The sequence below is a fragment of the Ammospiza nelsoni genome, chromosome 5 (assembly GCF_027579445.1).
Source record: "Ammospiza nelsoni isolate bAmmNel1 chromosome 5, bAmmNel1.pri, whole genome shotgun sequence".
Classification (NCBI taxonomy): Eukaryota; Metazoa; Chordata; class Aves; order Passeriformes; family Passerellidae; genus Ammospiza; species Ammospiza nelsoni.
The window spans coordinates 49,434,960-49,452,400 of record NC_080637.1 but is presented as its reverse complement, the minus strand read 5'-3'; the positions used below and the strand labels follow the sequence as shown (position 1 = coordinate 49,452,400).

Here is a 17,441-nt window from a genome sequence, read left to right as displayed (position 1 = left end):
TCACAGGACATTTACCTTCATCTCATCCAGGTTGGCAGGGAGAGGGCCAGGCTTGCCCACTGCAGCGTTACTGTTTTGTCTACTCAGCCCACCTGAACCAGAAGATACTGAAGGTGTGCTGCTGACTGTGGCAGAGAGATTGCGTACAGCAGGGGCACTGGCACCACTCTGCTGCTCTCCTGGAGGCCTGCAGGAAAAGAAAGAACACAGACATCAAAACCACGGCAGAAAGACACCAGAGGCCCACAGTGTCCACAAACATACACATTCAGAAACATCTGGGTCACTAGTGCTGCCCTAGACTCTGAAGCACACCAATGCTCTCAACTATATCCATGCTCCTTGCTGTGCCAACTGACTCACTTCAGCTGCTTTTGCCCAATTCATCTTGCACCAGCTCTTTTTGAGGCCCTCTGGAACCTACACGGCTGAATGTGTCACACTGTCACACCCAGAGGCCACCCCTCACACCCAGAACACCAGGTCTCTACTAAGAGTGCTGCTAAGTGACCTGCTCCTGCAGACCCATACTTAGGTGGGGCTGGCAGGATGGTCTGATAGTTGTAGTGCTGCTGCTGCTGGTTGAGGATCTGAAGCTGGAGAAAGAGCTGCTGTTGCTGCAGTATTTTGGCATAGGATGAATCCATGGGAGGAGCTCCCTTGTCCTGCTTTTGGTCCGGGGGGATATACTGATGATACTTTAGCTTCTTGACTTTCGGCTTCAACTCCTTGGCTTTTTTACTGCGCTGAGACTTCTCACTAGCAGACTTGGGCTGGCTTTGCTATTTAGAAAAAAAGGAGGAAGCAAGTCAGAAAGGAAACACTGATATAATGTAATACTCCATGTAAACCAGAACACACACTGGGATTTTAATTTTGAAGTTTTCTAGTTTGTTCACCTCAGGGTCTTTCCATGCTTCTCTAACTGAGACATTACAGACATAGACTGGCAGCAGCTTATGCTGCACCATAATGCAGGTCACCTTTCCCAGCACATCAGATCATTTGCTCATCCAGTGCAGACTCATTGACTCTAATTACAGATAACACTGATAATTTCAAAACATTTTGCATTCAGCATCCGTTTTATAGAAGGTGAATACACGATGGAACAGAAAACCCCATTAAATATGTTACAATTAGTGTCGGAGGAAGACACTAGTGAGAAATGTTTCCTCCCTTTGCATCTGTTAATCTAATACTTCCAACTCCAAACCTGCTTAAAAGTAACCTTCTTATCTTCCTTCAGACTACAACAATAAAGACATCAGCCAAAACAGTACCTTAATGAGTGTTGGTGGGGGCTTGGCAGCAGTAAGAGCCACTCCATTGGTAAGACTAGGGGGCAGAAGAGGCGGAGGTGGCAGTGGTGGAGGTGGCTGCTCAGGTAGGAAAAGAGTTTCACTGGAGTCTGCACTAATCTGCAACTGGGATGAACCCTGCAGGGACAGAAAAAAGCATAATGAATACACACAAAAGGAGGGAAATACTTTAACAGGGTGCAGGAAGTGTTCACTTAGGAAGGAGCATGGCCTTCAAATTTTTAATCGGATGCCTTTAATGCACTGCTTTAGTTGTCCCTGAGAAGCAGTACAACTTCTTAGGGCAGAAAAGGAATCAAAATCCAACAGCTGTATCTCCTCCCAGCATTTCCTGCTGGGATCAGTTGCACATGGGCTGTATCACCAAGCAATGGCTGCCCAGTTCCCCACAAGGCACCACCATGAGGGTTTGGGAACAACCAGAGGAGGACGTAACTGACACCACACGGAGCCAAAACCCCTTGTGAAATCTCACAGACTGTATCTCTAAGGGAAGCCTCAGTCTCACTTTCTGGGCTCCTCTGCCACAAATCAGCATGAATCTCCAGGGCACTGCAGGAGGCCTGCACATTCTCACCTGAGCTAGTGATGTGCCAGTGGTGCTAGGGAGAGGCTCACAAATCCGGGAGTCCATCGGCGATGGCACAGAGCCTTGGGACTCATGGCTGGCTGGCTGTTCGGGGGAGAGGGCATCACTGCTGTCCTCATCAAAGGAGGAGTTGTCTGCAACCTTTGGGTAGTTCACCTGTCCAACTGAAAACACAAACATCAATTGTGGTCTATAAAGTGGAATAAGAAATTACTCGGCTTGACACTAGGTGTTTCACAACGACAATGATGGCATGGAGAGCTGTGCTTAAAGCACCAGCTAAAAATGAGAGAACAGAGTCCAAACTGGATCAGGTTTAAGTGTTTACATTCACTATCAGTACAATAAAGTGATGTGGACTGGGGTGAACCATTTCCCTGGCTTCCAAGCCTGGCAAGATCAGTGAGTGTAAGAAGAGATCTCAGGTCTGCCCAAACCCAGCTCAGTGGCATGTGGTTCCAAAGAAGAAGACTGGACAGTATAAGATTGAATAATGGCTTTTTTGGTGTTCGTCCTGTATGTTAGGAGGTAGAATCTCTTGGATTCTTCTGTCTTGGAAGACAGAATCCCAAACTGTCCTCTAGTCTTACAAGCAATAAGGACTATGGATTAAGTGATGGCCCTGGCTGCTATTAGCATTTCTGTCCATCTACATGCCCAGTACATAAATTCAAATGAGTGTACACTTGTAATATACTAAAGTTTTTTTAAGCTACATTTTCTCAAATTAATCCTGCTAAGCAGGGGAATACTGTCATTTGACCTCACCTAAAATCAAGAGGAATTCAGAGACGTACTTTGCTCTGTCAGAAGGAAGCCACATCTCCTATGCTTCAGTTCACAAGTTCACCCTTCCTCAACTACTTCTTGTTCAACAGTGAAGCCAGGCTCTCTCACAACACTGTCCTTTTCCTTTTTTATGGAAAGTATTCCATCTTGCTCACAGTTGTGTCCCATTTGTCTTTACAGTAGCTGTGCGTGTTTGAGGGGATGAATAACCACAGACACACAGACTGCTCAGTCTGGGGAGACAGGAAAGAGCACTGCTCAGGCAGTGGGAAGGCTATTCCTCAGCATTCCTCTCAGCCCTTGGAATGGCACTGGCATGATTTACATCTGTTCTGGTTTATTTTTAAAGGGCTCGAATCCTCTGAAGTTTTTGAGTTCACAGACATCTTTTGTTTCATCACACCTGTTTACATTCTGTCTCCCCTCCTGATCTAAGTCAGTGGGTTCTCCCTGACCAACATTGTTGACATGTTATACTGAGAGAGGGATTTTAAGGAGACAATCTAGGGAATACAATCTTCAACAGCCTTTCAAGTCTTTAGGGTATACAACTGCTTTCATATTGTTTTGGAAATGTCCACATTCCCTATAATTTAATGTCTCCATAGCATTATCTGGGCCAGAGGGAGATCTTTTCTGAATCCTTGGGCTGAAAGCCTGTGATTCAGGGCCAGGAAAATGAGACCAGCCATGGGGTTACACTCTCTTAGACATGCAGGTAAATTGATAGGTAATCACAGCACATCTGGGAAATGCCCTCCACAAAGATCCTCCTCTGACCTTACCAATAATAGCTTCCTTCAGGCTTGACTCTACAGGCAAGATGTTCTTCTCCACCAGCTCCATGGGCCCTGGCCTCTGTGCTATCTTCTCATTGAGGTCATCTGCCAGTCTGGCTCTCTTCAGCTTCAGCTGCTTAGCCTGCAAGGAGGGTTCAGCTGAGGTCTCTGTTTGGGGCAAAGTAAATAAAATGGCATCAATCCAACAATGGTCAACCCTTGCCCTTCAGCAGTATTTAAATTCTATTCAGAAAGGCAACTGTAGATAACAGTGGGTAACTGTGCAGAAAAATAGTTGATAGATAACAACAGGTAACTATGCACTACAAAGATATTACAGATGTTATGTATATTTAGGTTGTAAAGATAACTACAGCAGCCCTTTTGACAAATTCACTGTTCTCAAACTGATGTCACCCAATTCTCATGCAACCTTTCCCCCAGGTTGTGCCCCAAGCTTGGTGCTCAGCAGCAGCAAAGCACTCCCTCTCTGAAACTGAGGTTTGTTATTAATCAGATCAAATCTGCCTCAATCCCTCTTGGACGTTTTACAGTGTCTTCCCTTAGCAGAAAAGCAATCCATGGTCATTCTATTTCATTGTTGCTCACCTATACAAAACTGCACAATTTGAATTCACACAACAGATTTTTCTGAGAATAATTCTGAGCAAGCAGAGTTGAATCCCTCTCAAGGAATCATGCACCAGGCATGATCTTCTGCCCATTCCCAAGTGGAAGGAAGCTTTGGAGGTCAGAGGCAAAGCAGAAAGCTGTTAAAAAGGTAGTTACAATAAAGTTTATTGTTGATGTTTTCAGGTTCAGCACTTGCCATACCTTCCAGAATGTGCATCCTAACCAGCTCTGATCTCTCGGGCCGGGAGCGGATTTTGCGTTTCAGATAGTCCTCTGTCTGCAGCAAAAACAGAGAAACAAGAACCTCCTTCAGCTGACTGGACACAGGAGTGAGGGACTCTTGAGCAGCACAATGAAAACAAACAACCATCTTTAGCTGTTACTGACATCTAAATAAGCACAAACCGGAGAAGGGACCCATCTCCTGTCCCAGGGCACCCAGAAAATGAGCTTACTCTAAAGATGACCTTCTATTATAATTACCTCAGCCAATTGTGCAATGCTGCCCCACAGAACAGAAACTGGGAAGCACTTCCTCAGGAGCAGAAGTCCTCTTTTCCTGTTGTATGCACCACCACTAACTTGTCTCAGGGAAACATCCATGAGATTTCTTTTTATGTGAGAGATAAATGCACTGGATCCACTGTCCACAGAATATACTTTCATGTACTGCTGGCATTCAGGGCTGACTTGTGGTTTGGGCATCCTTTTTAATTTGATTAAAGATATGTTATTTGTTGAGCCAAAGACCCCATGCAGTCCCTTGAGGGGCAGAATCTAAATGCTGTGACAAGGCTTATTTCACTTCCAGACCTGCTTTTAGAAGCAGAAAGCACTATGGAGCAATGGACAGAGATGACCCTGACAGGCTGAACATGTTACTCTTTACACTGCTGAGCAGTGGGAATCTGGAAGCAGCAGGTAATAGACTGGCAAGTACTGGACATCAGGATGGGCCTTCAGAGAAAATAAGTATTAAAGTCAGTCAGAAAACTGCACCATGGTTGCTCAGCTGCCCACATAAAAATATTAACTTAGTAAGGTTTTAGGAAAAAAAAGAGAAATAAGCAAAAGACCTTTGGTGACTGGTCTTAAGGCAAAGTCCCCTGTTGCAATCCTTCCACAGTTTAAATGGCTTCCCTTACAGTTCTTAATCACAGCTCTTATTTTTTTTTACTTATGCTGCTTTCACTTTTAAAACAAATCTTAGTCATAACAAGTTTCATTCCACTGTAGGCTAATCAGAAAAAAATATCCCCAGAGGCCTTTTGAGGAACAGAAATTACCAAGAAACTCCCCAGTTAGAAAAGGTGGCACATGAAGTATGATGCCTGGCTTCCTCCTTCTGTAGAGCCAGAAGTTTGTGATTTCAGTGTCAAGATTTTTGGGGGGATCCTCTCTATTCAATTTTCAATTTTTCTGGTCTCCTAGGTAAAAATTGCATGTGCGGGTAACAGAGAAACTTTCCTCAAAGGTGGAACTGAGCTCCACGTGATAAGAGCATTCAATAGCATTTAAGGGCAAAATAAACACCATAAAAATAAAAATGTCAAGTGCCTGGACAGTGGGAAAGAAGAGTGTCAGCCACTTCAAGAAAGATGACTCTAGGGAAAATCCAGGCACCATTTTCAATGGGCTTTAGGCATAACTTGTTCACTGAGGGTTAACCAGCACCACATGCAAGCTGCAGAACACCCCATCTAATACACCTCTGACTCCAGAAGGCTGTATGACATCCAGAACATGAACATTTCCCTTCTGCATCTCATTAACAGCTACAGGATGCCCAAAACACAAGACGTACAATTCCTGACTTTCCCAAAACACTAAAGATTATATTGCATCTTACCCTGGCACGCTCCAAACTCTTTCTTTGTTCATGAAATGCAGCTGGACTTTTCAGAGCTGTGGAGAGGAAAAGCATTTAGTGAATGAATTAGAATGATGGAAGTTCTCTCACTGCACAACCCTTCAGGCCAACCAAGTTAAACACACCACAGCAACTGCCTCCTGCATCTTCCAACCCACTGAGGCACATCTCCAGCTGGTACAAAGCAATGGAAAGTGCCATTCTCCATCTGACAGCACAGGGACACAGGAACTGAGCTGAAATTTTTGTGGGCCATTGGAGTGTCTAACAAGTGTCTACAAGTACACTCTTAGTCAAACTAATCACTGTTCCCAAAGCTGGGTCCAAGAATGGGATTCAGAAACAGCCCCCCAAAAAAGCCTCAACAAGCTTCAATAGAGAGGAGGATATCCAGGACCCTTGTGGGAATGGCTCTGAAACACTGAAGAGGTCAGACTGTTGGAAGGATGGGGACAATGCTAATGAACCGTAAATCCCCTTTACTATCTTTTAATGTCAAAGGAAGCTGCAAGTCATTCCTGAATCTGGATCTGTGTTTTGTACACATGCAAGGACTGGCTGCAAAACCTGAGGGTCCACAGGACCCAAATACTGCTCCCTGAAAGAGAAATTACTGTGGGAACAGAGGCACTTGGAGAGAAAAGTACATCTGTCTATTGACAGAAAACCACAGCTTGAGGAATTAACTTCAGCTCTCCACAGAACAGGCCTTCTCACCCCCTTGGGCCCTGTTTAAAACCAGAGCCAAAATGGATCAGGTTTTAAGAAACTGATCCTCTGCTGTCCAGGACCACACTAACCCTGGAGGAATCTCTCACTCTGCCTGGCTCCTCTGGAGCACACAAAGCTCACGTCCCACAGTAAAACCAGAGCAGGGGGATGATGGTGTCAGTAGCTCCTCACAGTTTCCCTGAAGCTGCAAGTAGCTTGTTTTTTTTAAATAACGACCACACTGTGGTTTGTATTAAGTAGCTGAACGGAGTGTAATAATTTCTTTTCATATTTCTAAAATACTCATATCCTAAACCATCTGAATTATCACCAAGCTAAACAGAAAAGTTAAAGAACTTCAGCTTTAAAGATAAAGATAAGTTTTGAAGACAGAAAACTAAGCTCATATAGTTAGTAACTCTGAAATGTTCCTCTAAATCCTGTGATAAATAGTCTGCTGATATTATTTTTCTCTTAAGACCAGTGATTAAGTAGTTCTCAAATACAAGTCCATAATGAAGTCTCAAAAGACTTAAAAAATAAAGTCCCTGCATAAATGCAATGTAAGAAACTACTTCTAACACTCGTGGAGCCTTCCATACCCTTTCTTACAGAATGAAATGGAGTGACCATAGAAAGTTTTACAACACATTCTGTGAAATACAGAGAGTCCTTCTGATACCAAAATTATTTTTAGCCTTTTCTTTTATACAACTTTTACGTATTCTCAGTATTCTTAGGATACATACTAGTAATTCCTTAAATCTGATAACTGAGCATTGTCCTAGTATTCTGTCAGGAGACCAAACATCCTAAAGGCCTTGCAGCTGGGGGCTGGAAAGCCCAACGCTATCTCGGGAAACCAAGGTCCTCCCTAGAACATATCCTGTAAACTGGAGATTTGGCCCTTCCAGGGGGGAATTCCTCAGATGGGGGAATGTCACACCACTCATCCAGGCCTCCCACTGGGGCATCCTTGTGAGATATGCTAATTTGTAAGGTCTATAAATTGTATTTGCCATCTATGGGGTGTGTGTGTGTATTGCAGTGCACCCACCTCGGTGAAGTGGTGCATAAGGATCCTTATTAAAATACTGAGGTAAAAACCCTTATCCCTTAACTGTGGGACCCTAATCCCTTAACTGTGTCTGGCACTCAATTTTTTAGGACCAGGGAAAGGTATCACCTCTGGGTTCACACCAATGGGGTAAGAAGTAGCATTCAGTCCACATGGCAGGAATTCTGAACATGCCAGGCATCGTAGATGGGATTTGGACTACAGAAGTGAATGAAGAATAATTTGTAGAATAAATTAACAGTAACTGAAAACCACAGTGATTGTGTATATAGACCCCTACAACAATGGGGCCAACAGTTCCTGCTCAGATTAGTTCCATAAATCTGGTTACAGAGAGAAATTGCCAGAGAAAGTTACACAAGCTGTGAAATGCACTTTGAGATAAACCAGAGATAAACCAGGGATATTGTTTTGCAGTAACTACAAAAATAAGGCAAAAAACTTCTCCATCTAGCTGAGGCACCAACAAGGCCTCAGCTGATGCCTGCAATGAGGTGTCCTGGGCAGCCTGACCATGGCACTCCAATGAAGAGCAAGGAACAAACTTTTCAAGTCAAGTGAGCTGCTTGTGAACACACATGTGCTTGAACCTGAACATGCTCTCCTTTCATTGTGGGCATCTCACACAAAAGCAAAATAAAAGCTCAGGTCCACTTGGGCAAAGATAGCAAGCAACACTTGAATCTGTATAAACATCTACCCTGGAGACAAGTGAAGCAGGATTCATCCTGAGTCTTCAAAAGCTCTCTACCAGAATTTGCAGGCACAGCAGTAATTCTTTACTCTCCCCTCCCTGCCTACCTCTGCTGTCAGTACGAGGCAGCAGATGAACTTTAAGTGACATTTCCCTGACCACAGCTAATGGTCAGAAAAGTCAACTGCAGGGGTTCAGCTGGTGTCATAGGTAGTCCCAGGAAAACTCTTGCACACAAAAGAACAAAGCAAGAGAAGAATCCCTGAGTAGGAAAAAAGAAAAACACATATGCATTTAATAGTAAATAATGCAGAGCTGTTGCAGGAATAATCTTGTAAAGACCACTTCCAGTCTCTCACGGCTTGTTCTCTGAAACGTGCACTGGGATGCAGCTCTCTGGGCTGGCAACATGACAGAGGATTTCATATTTGACCTCTGAAAATGTCAAGAGGGCACAAATCCTTCACTACTTCCTGCAGCAATCTAGGATGAGGTTGATATGTCAGAACAGGGTGTCTATTGTAAAATCATACTCTATTTGAAGTTAACTAATCCTTGCACATTTCTGGCTTTGAAATCACTACTTAGACCAGAGCTGTGGAGCTACTCTGTTAACTTTACCACAGTTAATATAACAAAATAACAAAACAAAAAAAAAAAAATCCTATGAAGAACTCTGAAGCAGTAAGGTTCTGGATGAGCTCTAAAGGAGTCCCTAAAGTGCAGATATGCCCCTTTTCCAGCTCCTACCACTGCCCTTCCCAGCCACTTAGCACTGATCCCTGCAAAACTGTTCCTGTGCCTCATAACCCATCTGGCTTGCTCACCAGAGTGTTGCTCCATCCATTCCACTCAAAGCTATCCAAACTGACAAAGCTCTACCATTCTCAGCCACATCAGTGCATGTGAATGAGTGGCTGAGCTGGTGGAGCAGAACCTGTGCAAACCAGGGGGGTGTGGGGCAGCATTCCCACTCTGTCCACAGCCCTTAGGAGCTGAAGCATCAGATATAACCACAGAGGGTTAGGGATGAGGAAACTCCAGTCACCTGATGCTTTCTGCCTGCTCAGCCTGCATAAAATACACTCAACTATTCCTTACAGTAGTTTGTCTAACCTGTTCTTGGAGACCTCTCATGAAAAATGTAATATTATTGCAGAGAAATTATCCCACTACACAAATGTTGTTACTATTTAAAAACCTTTCTGAATGTCTAACTTATATTTTCCTTCCTACTATTCATAGGATGGAATAAATAAATATATTTATTTATTCTTTGTTCTCTACCTTACCTGCAAACATTACAGAGAATGATTTATTTTCTTCCTCTTTGCATCTATCCCTTTTGAAAACTTTGGTTCTCCTACAATCTTCTGATACACAAAATGACCAAAGGCAGTTGCTTCAACCTTCCCTTGCAGGTAACATTATCCAAACCTTTGCTGGTTTGGTCCCTTTTGGACTCCTTCCATTTAAGGTGCATTTTTGTTGAAGCCTAGTGTCCAGAACTGGGTACATATTCCAGTCTAGGCTTTACTGGCTGTTACACAGATAAATGATTATTCAATAACACTTCTCAGCCACATGTCCCAGACAGTTTGCCTTGTCTGTGTACATAAAACAAACAACATTCACTTGTGCTTGTCTCACAATCCACTAAAGGTCTCCAATCCTCTTCTGCAGAGCTGGTACCAAGCCAGCCACTCTTCATCCTCAATTCAAGCCACTGACTAGGTGTTACAAAATGTAGACATTCTGCCTTTTTCTTTCATTTTATTCCATAGTTGTTGGCTTCTTCAAACATTGGGAGTCCCAGTCCTGTCCTCCCCCCAGCCTACTAACCTGGAGCTTAATAAACAGACAAACTGTTCCTCTGTTTACTGAAAAGTCACTGAAAACACTGAATCATGGCAAACACTGAGTTTCTCCCTTCCCATCCCACCCAACAGCCCTGCTCAACTCCACCTCCCAATCTGACACCAAGCCTTTATTCCAATCCTGTTCCCTCACAAGGTGCATAGGCAGCTTCAGTAGCTCCATCTTTCTTCCCAAAACATCAGGAAAGGCTTTTTCAAGCACCTTACTAAACCCAAGAAGTGCAAAACCACATTTAATACCCTGAATTCCCTGGGAAGCATTTCAACAAATATTTAGTCTGCTGGTAGATCCAGCTTCAGTAATGATCTCCTTTTCCCCCCTTTTCCATGTCCCACGTGCTTCTGCCTTGCCGCTGATGCTCCAATTGCACTGCACAGGGAGCTCTAAGGAAGTGTTGCTACAAAGTATCTCCTGCACCTCTCCATGGCACCTGCCCCCCTCCAAACTTAACCTGAATCCCTGATCTAACTGTCCAGCTACCTTTGAGTGAGCCCTGAGGAGAACAGAGAGCTGCTAAAGGAAAAAAACCCACCAAACTTGCCAAACTACAACAGCACAACAGCAGTATGAGCTGTTGGGTTTTTTGTTTCCACTGTATGCAGAAAATAAATAGTTGACAATGCAGAAGTAACTTCTGCAATGCCCAATTTCAGTCAGGTTACCTCCTGCCTGCCTTTTGATTTTATTTCTACATGACATGTACACGGCATTTTCAGCCTCAGTAACCTGCAGTTCCACTTTCTGCCCTCATTCCTGTAGCTAGGTCTGGGACAAAGCATGTCAGTCTGTGGTTATGCTGACAAAATCATCTGTAGACTCTGATCACAGTTGTTTTGAAAGAGTTATTTTAACCTGGATTGGTATGCTGGTTTACAGCACAGCTCCACAAATAATAGTGTCAGCAAAGCTGAGCACAACTGCCCTGCCAGACAAAGTCAGAAATGAGGGGCTGAGTTTAAGGCCAGCACTGTAGCAGGAGCCCCATCCTGCTGAACCATGGCCCCCACATCTTCAAATTGCCCCATCCACCACAGGAAAACAGGCTGTGTTACAAATGGCCCAACAAGCACTAAAGGGCTCAGTGACAGATGGGGCAATGGCATCACCAATGGGGCTGGGACAGCACAGTCCAGCAGGTGACCTCCTCTGAGCTGTTCACACTTTTGTTGCACCTGGACAGCCGTGGCAGTTTGTAACATCTGCTGTTAGAAGGATGAGTTTTACCCCTCACCTTTAGATGACTGACAGCAGGACTTGATTTTCTTGTCACAGATGGGCTGGCTAGCAAGGATCTCTTGAAATTCCTACCACAGCATCCAATTTCTTTAGTCTCTCTGCTGCCTGTTGTGGAGCATTTTGAGGCTTCATCTCTGGAATTCCTGAAGCATTAGCATCTTTGTGGCCACACCCTCAGCGACCACGAGAAACCTCCCTGCACATCAATGATGCAACTGTTCTGTGCCTCCACCCTGCTTCAAAAATATTGCAGCTAAACACTGCAACTGTGTTCGTGCATCTGACCCCCAAAACCAACCAGCAGCACACAAGACCATCTACATTCACCTTTCCATACAAAGCCCAGAGATGAAAGTTGTTAAATCTTCACTTCAGAGCAATGTATTAATTCCCATGAAACAGGGTGCAAAACTGCAATGCCTGAGTTCAGTGTTCCAGCAGTCCAAGCCACATTTTGCAGATGGCAAAGTGCAAATGAGTCACAGAACCACAGAATGGTTTGGTTGGAAGAAACATTAAAAGATCATGCAGTTCCAATCCCCTTTCTATGGCTGCAGGGACACCTTCCACCAGACCAGACTGCACAAAGTCCCATCCAGCCAGGCCTTGAGACACTGCTGCAAAGCATCAAACTGCTGCTGCTATAAACAACAGACTGAATCAAGGATCAGGAATCAAACCCAAATCTTCAACATAACAGCAAGACAAAACGCTGGGCAAAATGGCCCAAAGACTTCTGTTCAGGGTTTACCCTGCAGTGTACAAAAGCAGATTTTAGCCATGCAAAGCTTTCAAAGATATTCATATGCAGACCTCTGAGTTCCTGTCACCTAGTGTGAGAAATAAGTGGAATCAGAACCACACTGAGACACTCTAAGAATGAAACACAGCAGGGGAAGGGGACTGACCCAACTGCTGAGAAAAAGAGGTCAAAATACCCATACACCCTACATTTGCTTATACAGCTGACAGAAGGCACTGAGGTTTGCATGGAACCAAACAGAGGGAAGAAGGAAAGGCAAAAGGATCTGCACAGATCCTCATAGCTCAAGTACCTTGTGGGAAGCAGAGGCTGCAAAGCTTCCTGCAATCAGTAAATCACTACTCAAGGTTATCAGACTTGTAGACTGACAGAGGAGAGGAAGCACATGAGCTTTCCTTGGCCATAGCATCTAGCTCATCATAGGCAACAAGGTAATATTTCAACTGCAAATCAGTTGGCAAAACAACACACAATGTTTGTAGAAAGGCTACAGCTAAATTCAGACTACTGAGTCAAATACTCCTCAGTTAGACTCATTCCTAAGGGAAAGGAAAAACCTTCCTCTGCTTCTGACCAAGAGACATATCCAAACCCAAACTCAGACACGCTGATCTAATTCAGAATGGCAGAGTGCCTTCTGCTGCAGCTACTGAGTCCTGCCCTCAACCCAAGTCTGGTTTCTCTCTCTTGTTTACTATGCTTTCGTAAAAAGATGAGATAAAGTGCTGCAAATAGGCTCGATGGCTTCCGCTGTTGGTTGAGGGTGGGGCTCCCACCCATAGGATTTGCTAAGAGACACAGAACTTGAACCACAGAGCAAGGCAGTTTTAGCACTTTCTTCCTCCCTTCAGCTTCACCCCATTTTCAAAAGGCATTTCTCACAGCATGGAAGAAAAAGGTATTAAAATTCTGGGTCACATGCACAGAAGGAGTTGTAATCTTGCCAGTGGGGCAGTGTCAAAGAGCTGCTGCTGTGTCCTACAGAAATATGAAAAGGGGCTGGAGAATACACAGCTGAGGGAAGAGAGATCTCCATCAGCATCCTTTTCTCTATTTGCAGCTCTGGAGAGTTTCTCATTCAGGACACAGAACTGATCACACTTCAGAATTCTTGATACCATACCTGGTCAATGACCTTGGATTAAGGCTAAAATATGAGTGTCAAGTTAAAGACAGGAAAAGAAGCCACAACTGGTAAATCATGAGTATTCAAATCCCAAAATACATAAACTCAGAAAATTAAAAATTAAGACTGTCATAAAAAAGTAAATGTAAATATGTTTATGAAGGTAAGAAACACTTCTTTGGCATTCAAACAAATGCAGCTTGCCCTTCAGTGACACCCTTCAGTGAGAATGTTGCTGTGACTGAAGGATTATGAGTGTTCCTAGTCCCAAACAGAGGAAAGACTGGAGAAAGGCTCCTTCCCTTTGCCAGCACTGCCAAAGCACAGCATCACTGATACAGAACTGCAGCTTGTAGCAGCACTGCCCAGCTATTCCAGTCCACAGGGACACACACAGAAAAAGTGCAGCCAAATGAAGTCCCTGTTAGCAGATTGCTTGGTGAGCCCAGGCTGCTGGGGCAGCCAGAGCTGAGGTCCTGCCTCCCTGACACCCTGCCTCAGAGAGCCAGCCCTTCTCCTGGCTCAGCATCCTGAACCTGCACAGCTCAGGCAGCTGTTCTGCCCAGGAAGAGCCATGTCCAGCTCCCTGCACTGGGCTTGCCTGGCTGCAGAAGCACACAGGCAGGGAGAACTGTGGTACCCTGCCTCAGCTCTCTCACCATGGAGACACCCCCAGCTGAGCTGCTCCCAACACCTGCAGCAGGCCCTGCTCCAGAAACCACTTTCAGCGAGGCTGTCAGTAACTTTAGTACAGCAATATCCCACTGACAATGCTGCTGAAGTTTAAGGTTTTCATTAACTGTGTGAAAAGCCTAAAGGTTTGTCACAGTAAACATGAAATTACTGGCAGAAAGGACAAAGATTTTTCCGAGGCCCAACACTGAGTTAATTTAAAATCTAACATATGTGCAATTTCTCAGAAAGTTCATCCTCTTTAGAAGCAAAATGGAAATTGTCACCCATGGTAACAGTTATCAGATCTGTGGATGACTATGGCTATGGCTTTGTGTCAAAAAACATTTACAGAAAATACAAACAATGTATAATCTGCTCCATCCATCGCCATTAACTCTTGGCATTCAAAAGGCACTACTAAAATCCTGAAATAAAAAAGGCAAAGCTTCATTACAATCAGGATTATACCACCTCCAAACTGGAAAGGAAAAGGGACACAAGGAACTTCTACCAGGAACCCTGTGATCCATGCATTTGTGGACCAGACTTCATGCCTGTGCCTTGCATGGATAATTGGCCTTTGCAAACTCTTCTGAAAATTTTCCAGAGTGCCCAGGGTGAGAAAGGCATGGGGTCACAAAAAGGAGAGACCACTCCCAGACAACAAGTAAGAATGAAGCTAAGACAAGTGTGGGAACACAAAGGGAAAAAACTGCATTGCCTATCAGACTTTATTCCCCAGAACCATCACGTTTCTCTTGCAACTGGCAGAGTTAAATCTTCTATCATGACAGGGATCAAGGACCAAATGCAGCCTATCAAACACCTGAGCATGGTCTTCCTTCTACAGCTTCAGAAGGGGCAAACAGCACATTTCCATCCTAACATAATGAACTTTATTACTCATATTTTATTAATTACAGATCATATAAATGCATGGAAAACACTTTCAGACAGATATCTAAAAATACAAGCAAAGCAGATGCAGTTATTAGTCCTCTCAGTCCTCAGCTTAAATGTACAGACAGCCTTCTACACACAAAGCCTGAAGGCTTTGAAATTGTGCTTTAAGAAAAATTATCTTAGTCAAATAAACAGCAAATAGCTCCTTGGAGACAAGTTATAGGTACACAATCAAATTAAAATAAAACCAGCTACAGATTTCTGTGCAACACACCAGAAATAGAAAAAAAACGTAGAGGACAGCTTCAAGTGTCCTCTACTTTTTTTAAAATTTATTTTACAATACTTGTTTAGTGTTCCAGTCTTATTCTCAGAACATGACACTGAGTATATTAAAGTCTAGCTGCAGCTTTATTTATTTAGTTCCACATATATGTTTTTAACTCCTTGCCCTAATCAAAATTACAGTTCCAGCTTAAAAGCATGACAGAGAAGCAGCTGCCAATGTGCAGAACAGCAGAGATAAAATGGCAGCGAAGTGAAAATTTGTATTTTTGCTTTACTACTATAAATAGATTCCATAAAACTGCAGGAATGTCACTACAAAGATCTGGTATGTAAAGTGGTGAGAGAATGATGGGAACACATTACGTAGCAGGAAGAAATATTTCAGGGTGTTAAAGCAATGGGTTTAGCTGCAGCTCTAATAGAACACTCCACAACCTTGAAATGTCGGCTGTGTAGCTACACTGCAACAACTCCAAGTCAGTAAAACTCCACCCAGGCATAGCAGTTCATCTATCCTGGCCCTTATGTAGAAGACAAAATACATCTGAGGTATGAAGAATTGCCCATTAGGTCACCAGCACAATGGCAGCTGTACTGCACCTGTAGGTTACAGCCATGTTCCAACAGCTCCCTGCCTCTCCTTTCTCTGACAAACACAGAAAGATGCTCCTACTTCCCAATTAACAGTTAAACAATTTATAAAACCTTTTTTTGCCTTTTTTTTTATTTCTGACATTTTGTATGTTCTACTGTAGCTATCATTTTCAAGTATTTAATTTTTTTTTTCTAAACTGAGAAGTGGTTAGACTATCAGGTAAAGGCTAAAGCAGAAACAACATTTTTAGCTACCCTATACAAACACAAGTGTGGATGTATGGCCAAATCTTAGGGTTGACATGTTGAAGTCTAGACACATGATTTAACCTTACAAACTCACCTGTGGCAAGCAGTTTGCTTCCCAAATAAGTATCTCAAAGATTCTTAGGTTTTTGTGATGGTAGCTGTGCTGGACACAAAAGAGCAGCAGCTACAAGCTTTGTCTAGATGATGATCAACACTGATATGCCAAAGCATAACCTGTGTTCTGTACTCTTAAATCACCAGCTGTCTCCAGTAAATAGCAATTTCTTCAAAAATCATTCTAAGCAATGTCTCACAGACTCCCAAAAAAGCAAATATTGCATTTTAGTTTTCTAACAAATATTATCTTTTGTCCACTAACCCTATTGCTAATAAAAAATGTAGCAAGTGATATGAAAGGCCTAATGAGAGGATAATCATTAGACTGCCTGCTATAATTACAGTAATTTCTAATCATGTGCCATGTTGGAATTGAACCATGGCACGCTCCCCTCATGGAGTCTGAGGAGAAAATAAACTCTTGTACTCTGCAATAAGCTGGACCATCCAGCAGGCTGTACATCCCAGCAGAGACTGCACCCGAGTGTTGGTAGCACAGACCCAGGGCAAGGAAACACCTCAGCACCTGTTAAAGCCCTCCCATCAGAACCTCCAAGCACAAGCACAAACTCCATCCCCTTTGGATCTGCCCACAGCCACGTGTTCTGCATCCCAGAACACAAACATACAGAGGGGTTGGATGTGGGCACAAAAACTGGCAAAGATCAGATACACTGAAGTGAAAAAGAAGCTCCTGGAAATTCTCAGCCTGTACAGCAGTCTCCTTCTAGCTTGCAGTGCAGGCAGTGCCCTTTTCAAAGCATGCCTGTGTCATTTTTCAGACTCACACAGCACCACTACAGAGAAACACAAGGCACATTCCCAGAAATTATCTACTTCTGCTTTGCCTGCTTGGATAGATGTGATGGTCAAAACAGCTTTCCTGCAGGACTGTGCCATATGACAACCTTGCATTCTTGCCTGTGTTTAGTGCTTGCAGCCAGAAGCCAAAGACCACAATCCTGATGGATAAAACAAATGGCATGTGAAGCTTTAAATCTTGCAAAAGAGAAAAAAGAGTCACATATTTTGCATAACAGAGTATTGCTACATTTGCCAAATGTCTTTCCCCTAAAAATTTTTGCTGTTTTAGTTGAAGATACTTTCCACATAACTTTCTACTCAGATGTGCACTAGCTACTGTTTT

At 43.5% G+C, this 17,441-nt stretch overlaps 1 protein-coding gene across 1 annotated transcript in view; it reads right to left on the bottom strand.

Annotated features, from left to right (window-relative positions):
* Nucleotides 1–17,441, bottom strand: part of MRTFA (myocardin related transcription factor A) — a 48,195-nt gene that overhangs the window by 9,036 nt on the left and 21,718 nt on the right. Inside the window, exons 3-9 of the mRNA XM_059473391.1 lie at nucleotides 5,962–6,017; nucleotides 4,314–4,389; nucleotides 3,486–3,647; nucleotides 1,900–2,075; nucleotides 1,284–1,439; nucleotides 532–782; nucleotides 16–187 (exon numbers count right to left, since the gene is read on the bottom strand). Coding sequence (XP_059329374.1) covers nucleotides 16–187; nucleotides 532–782; nucleotides 1,284–1,439; nucleotides 1,900–2,075; nucleotides 3,486–3,647; nucleotides 4,314–4,389; nucleotides 5,962–6,017 — 1,049 coding nt within the window. The remainder of the gene's footprint in view (nucleotides 1–15; nucleotides 188–531; nucleotides 783–1,283; nucleotides 1,440–1,899; nucleotides 2,076–3,485; nucleotides 3,648–4,313; nucleotides 4,390–5,961; nucleotides 6,018–17,441) is intronic.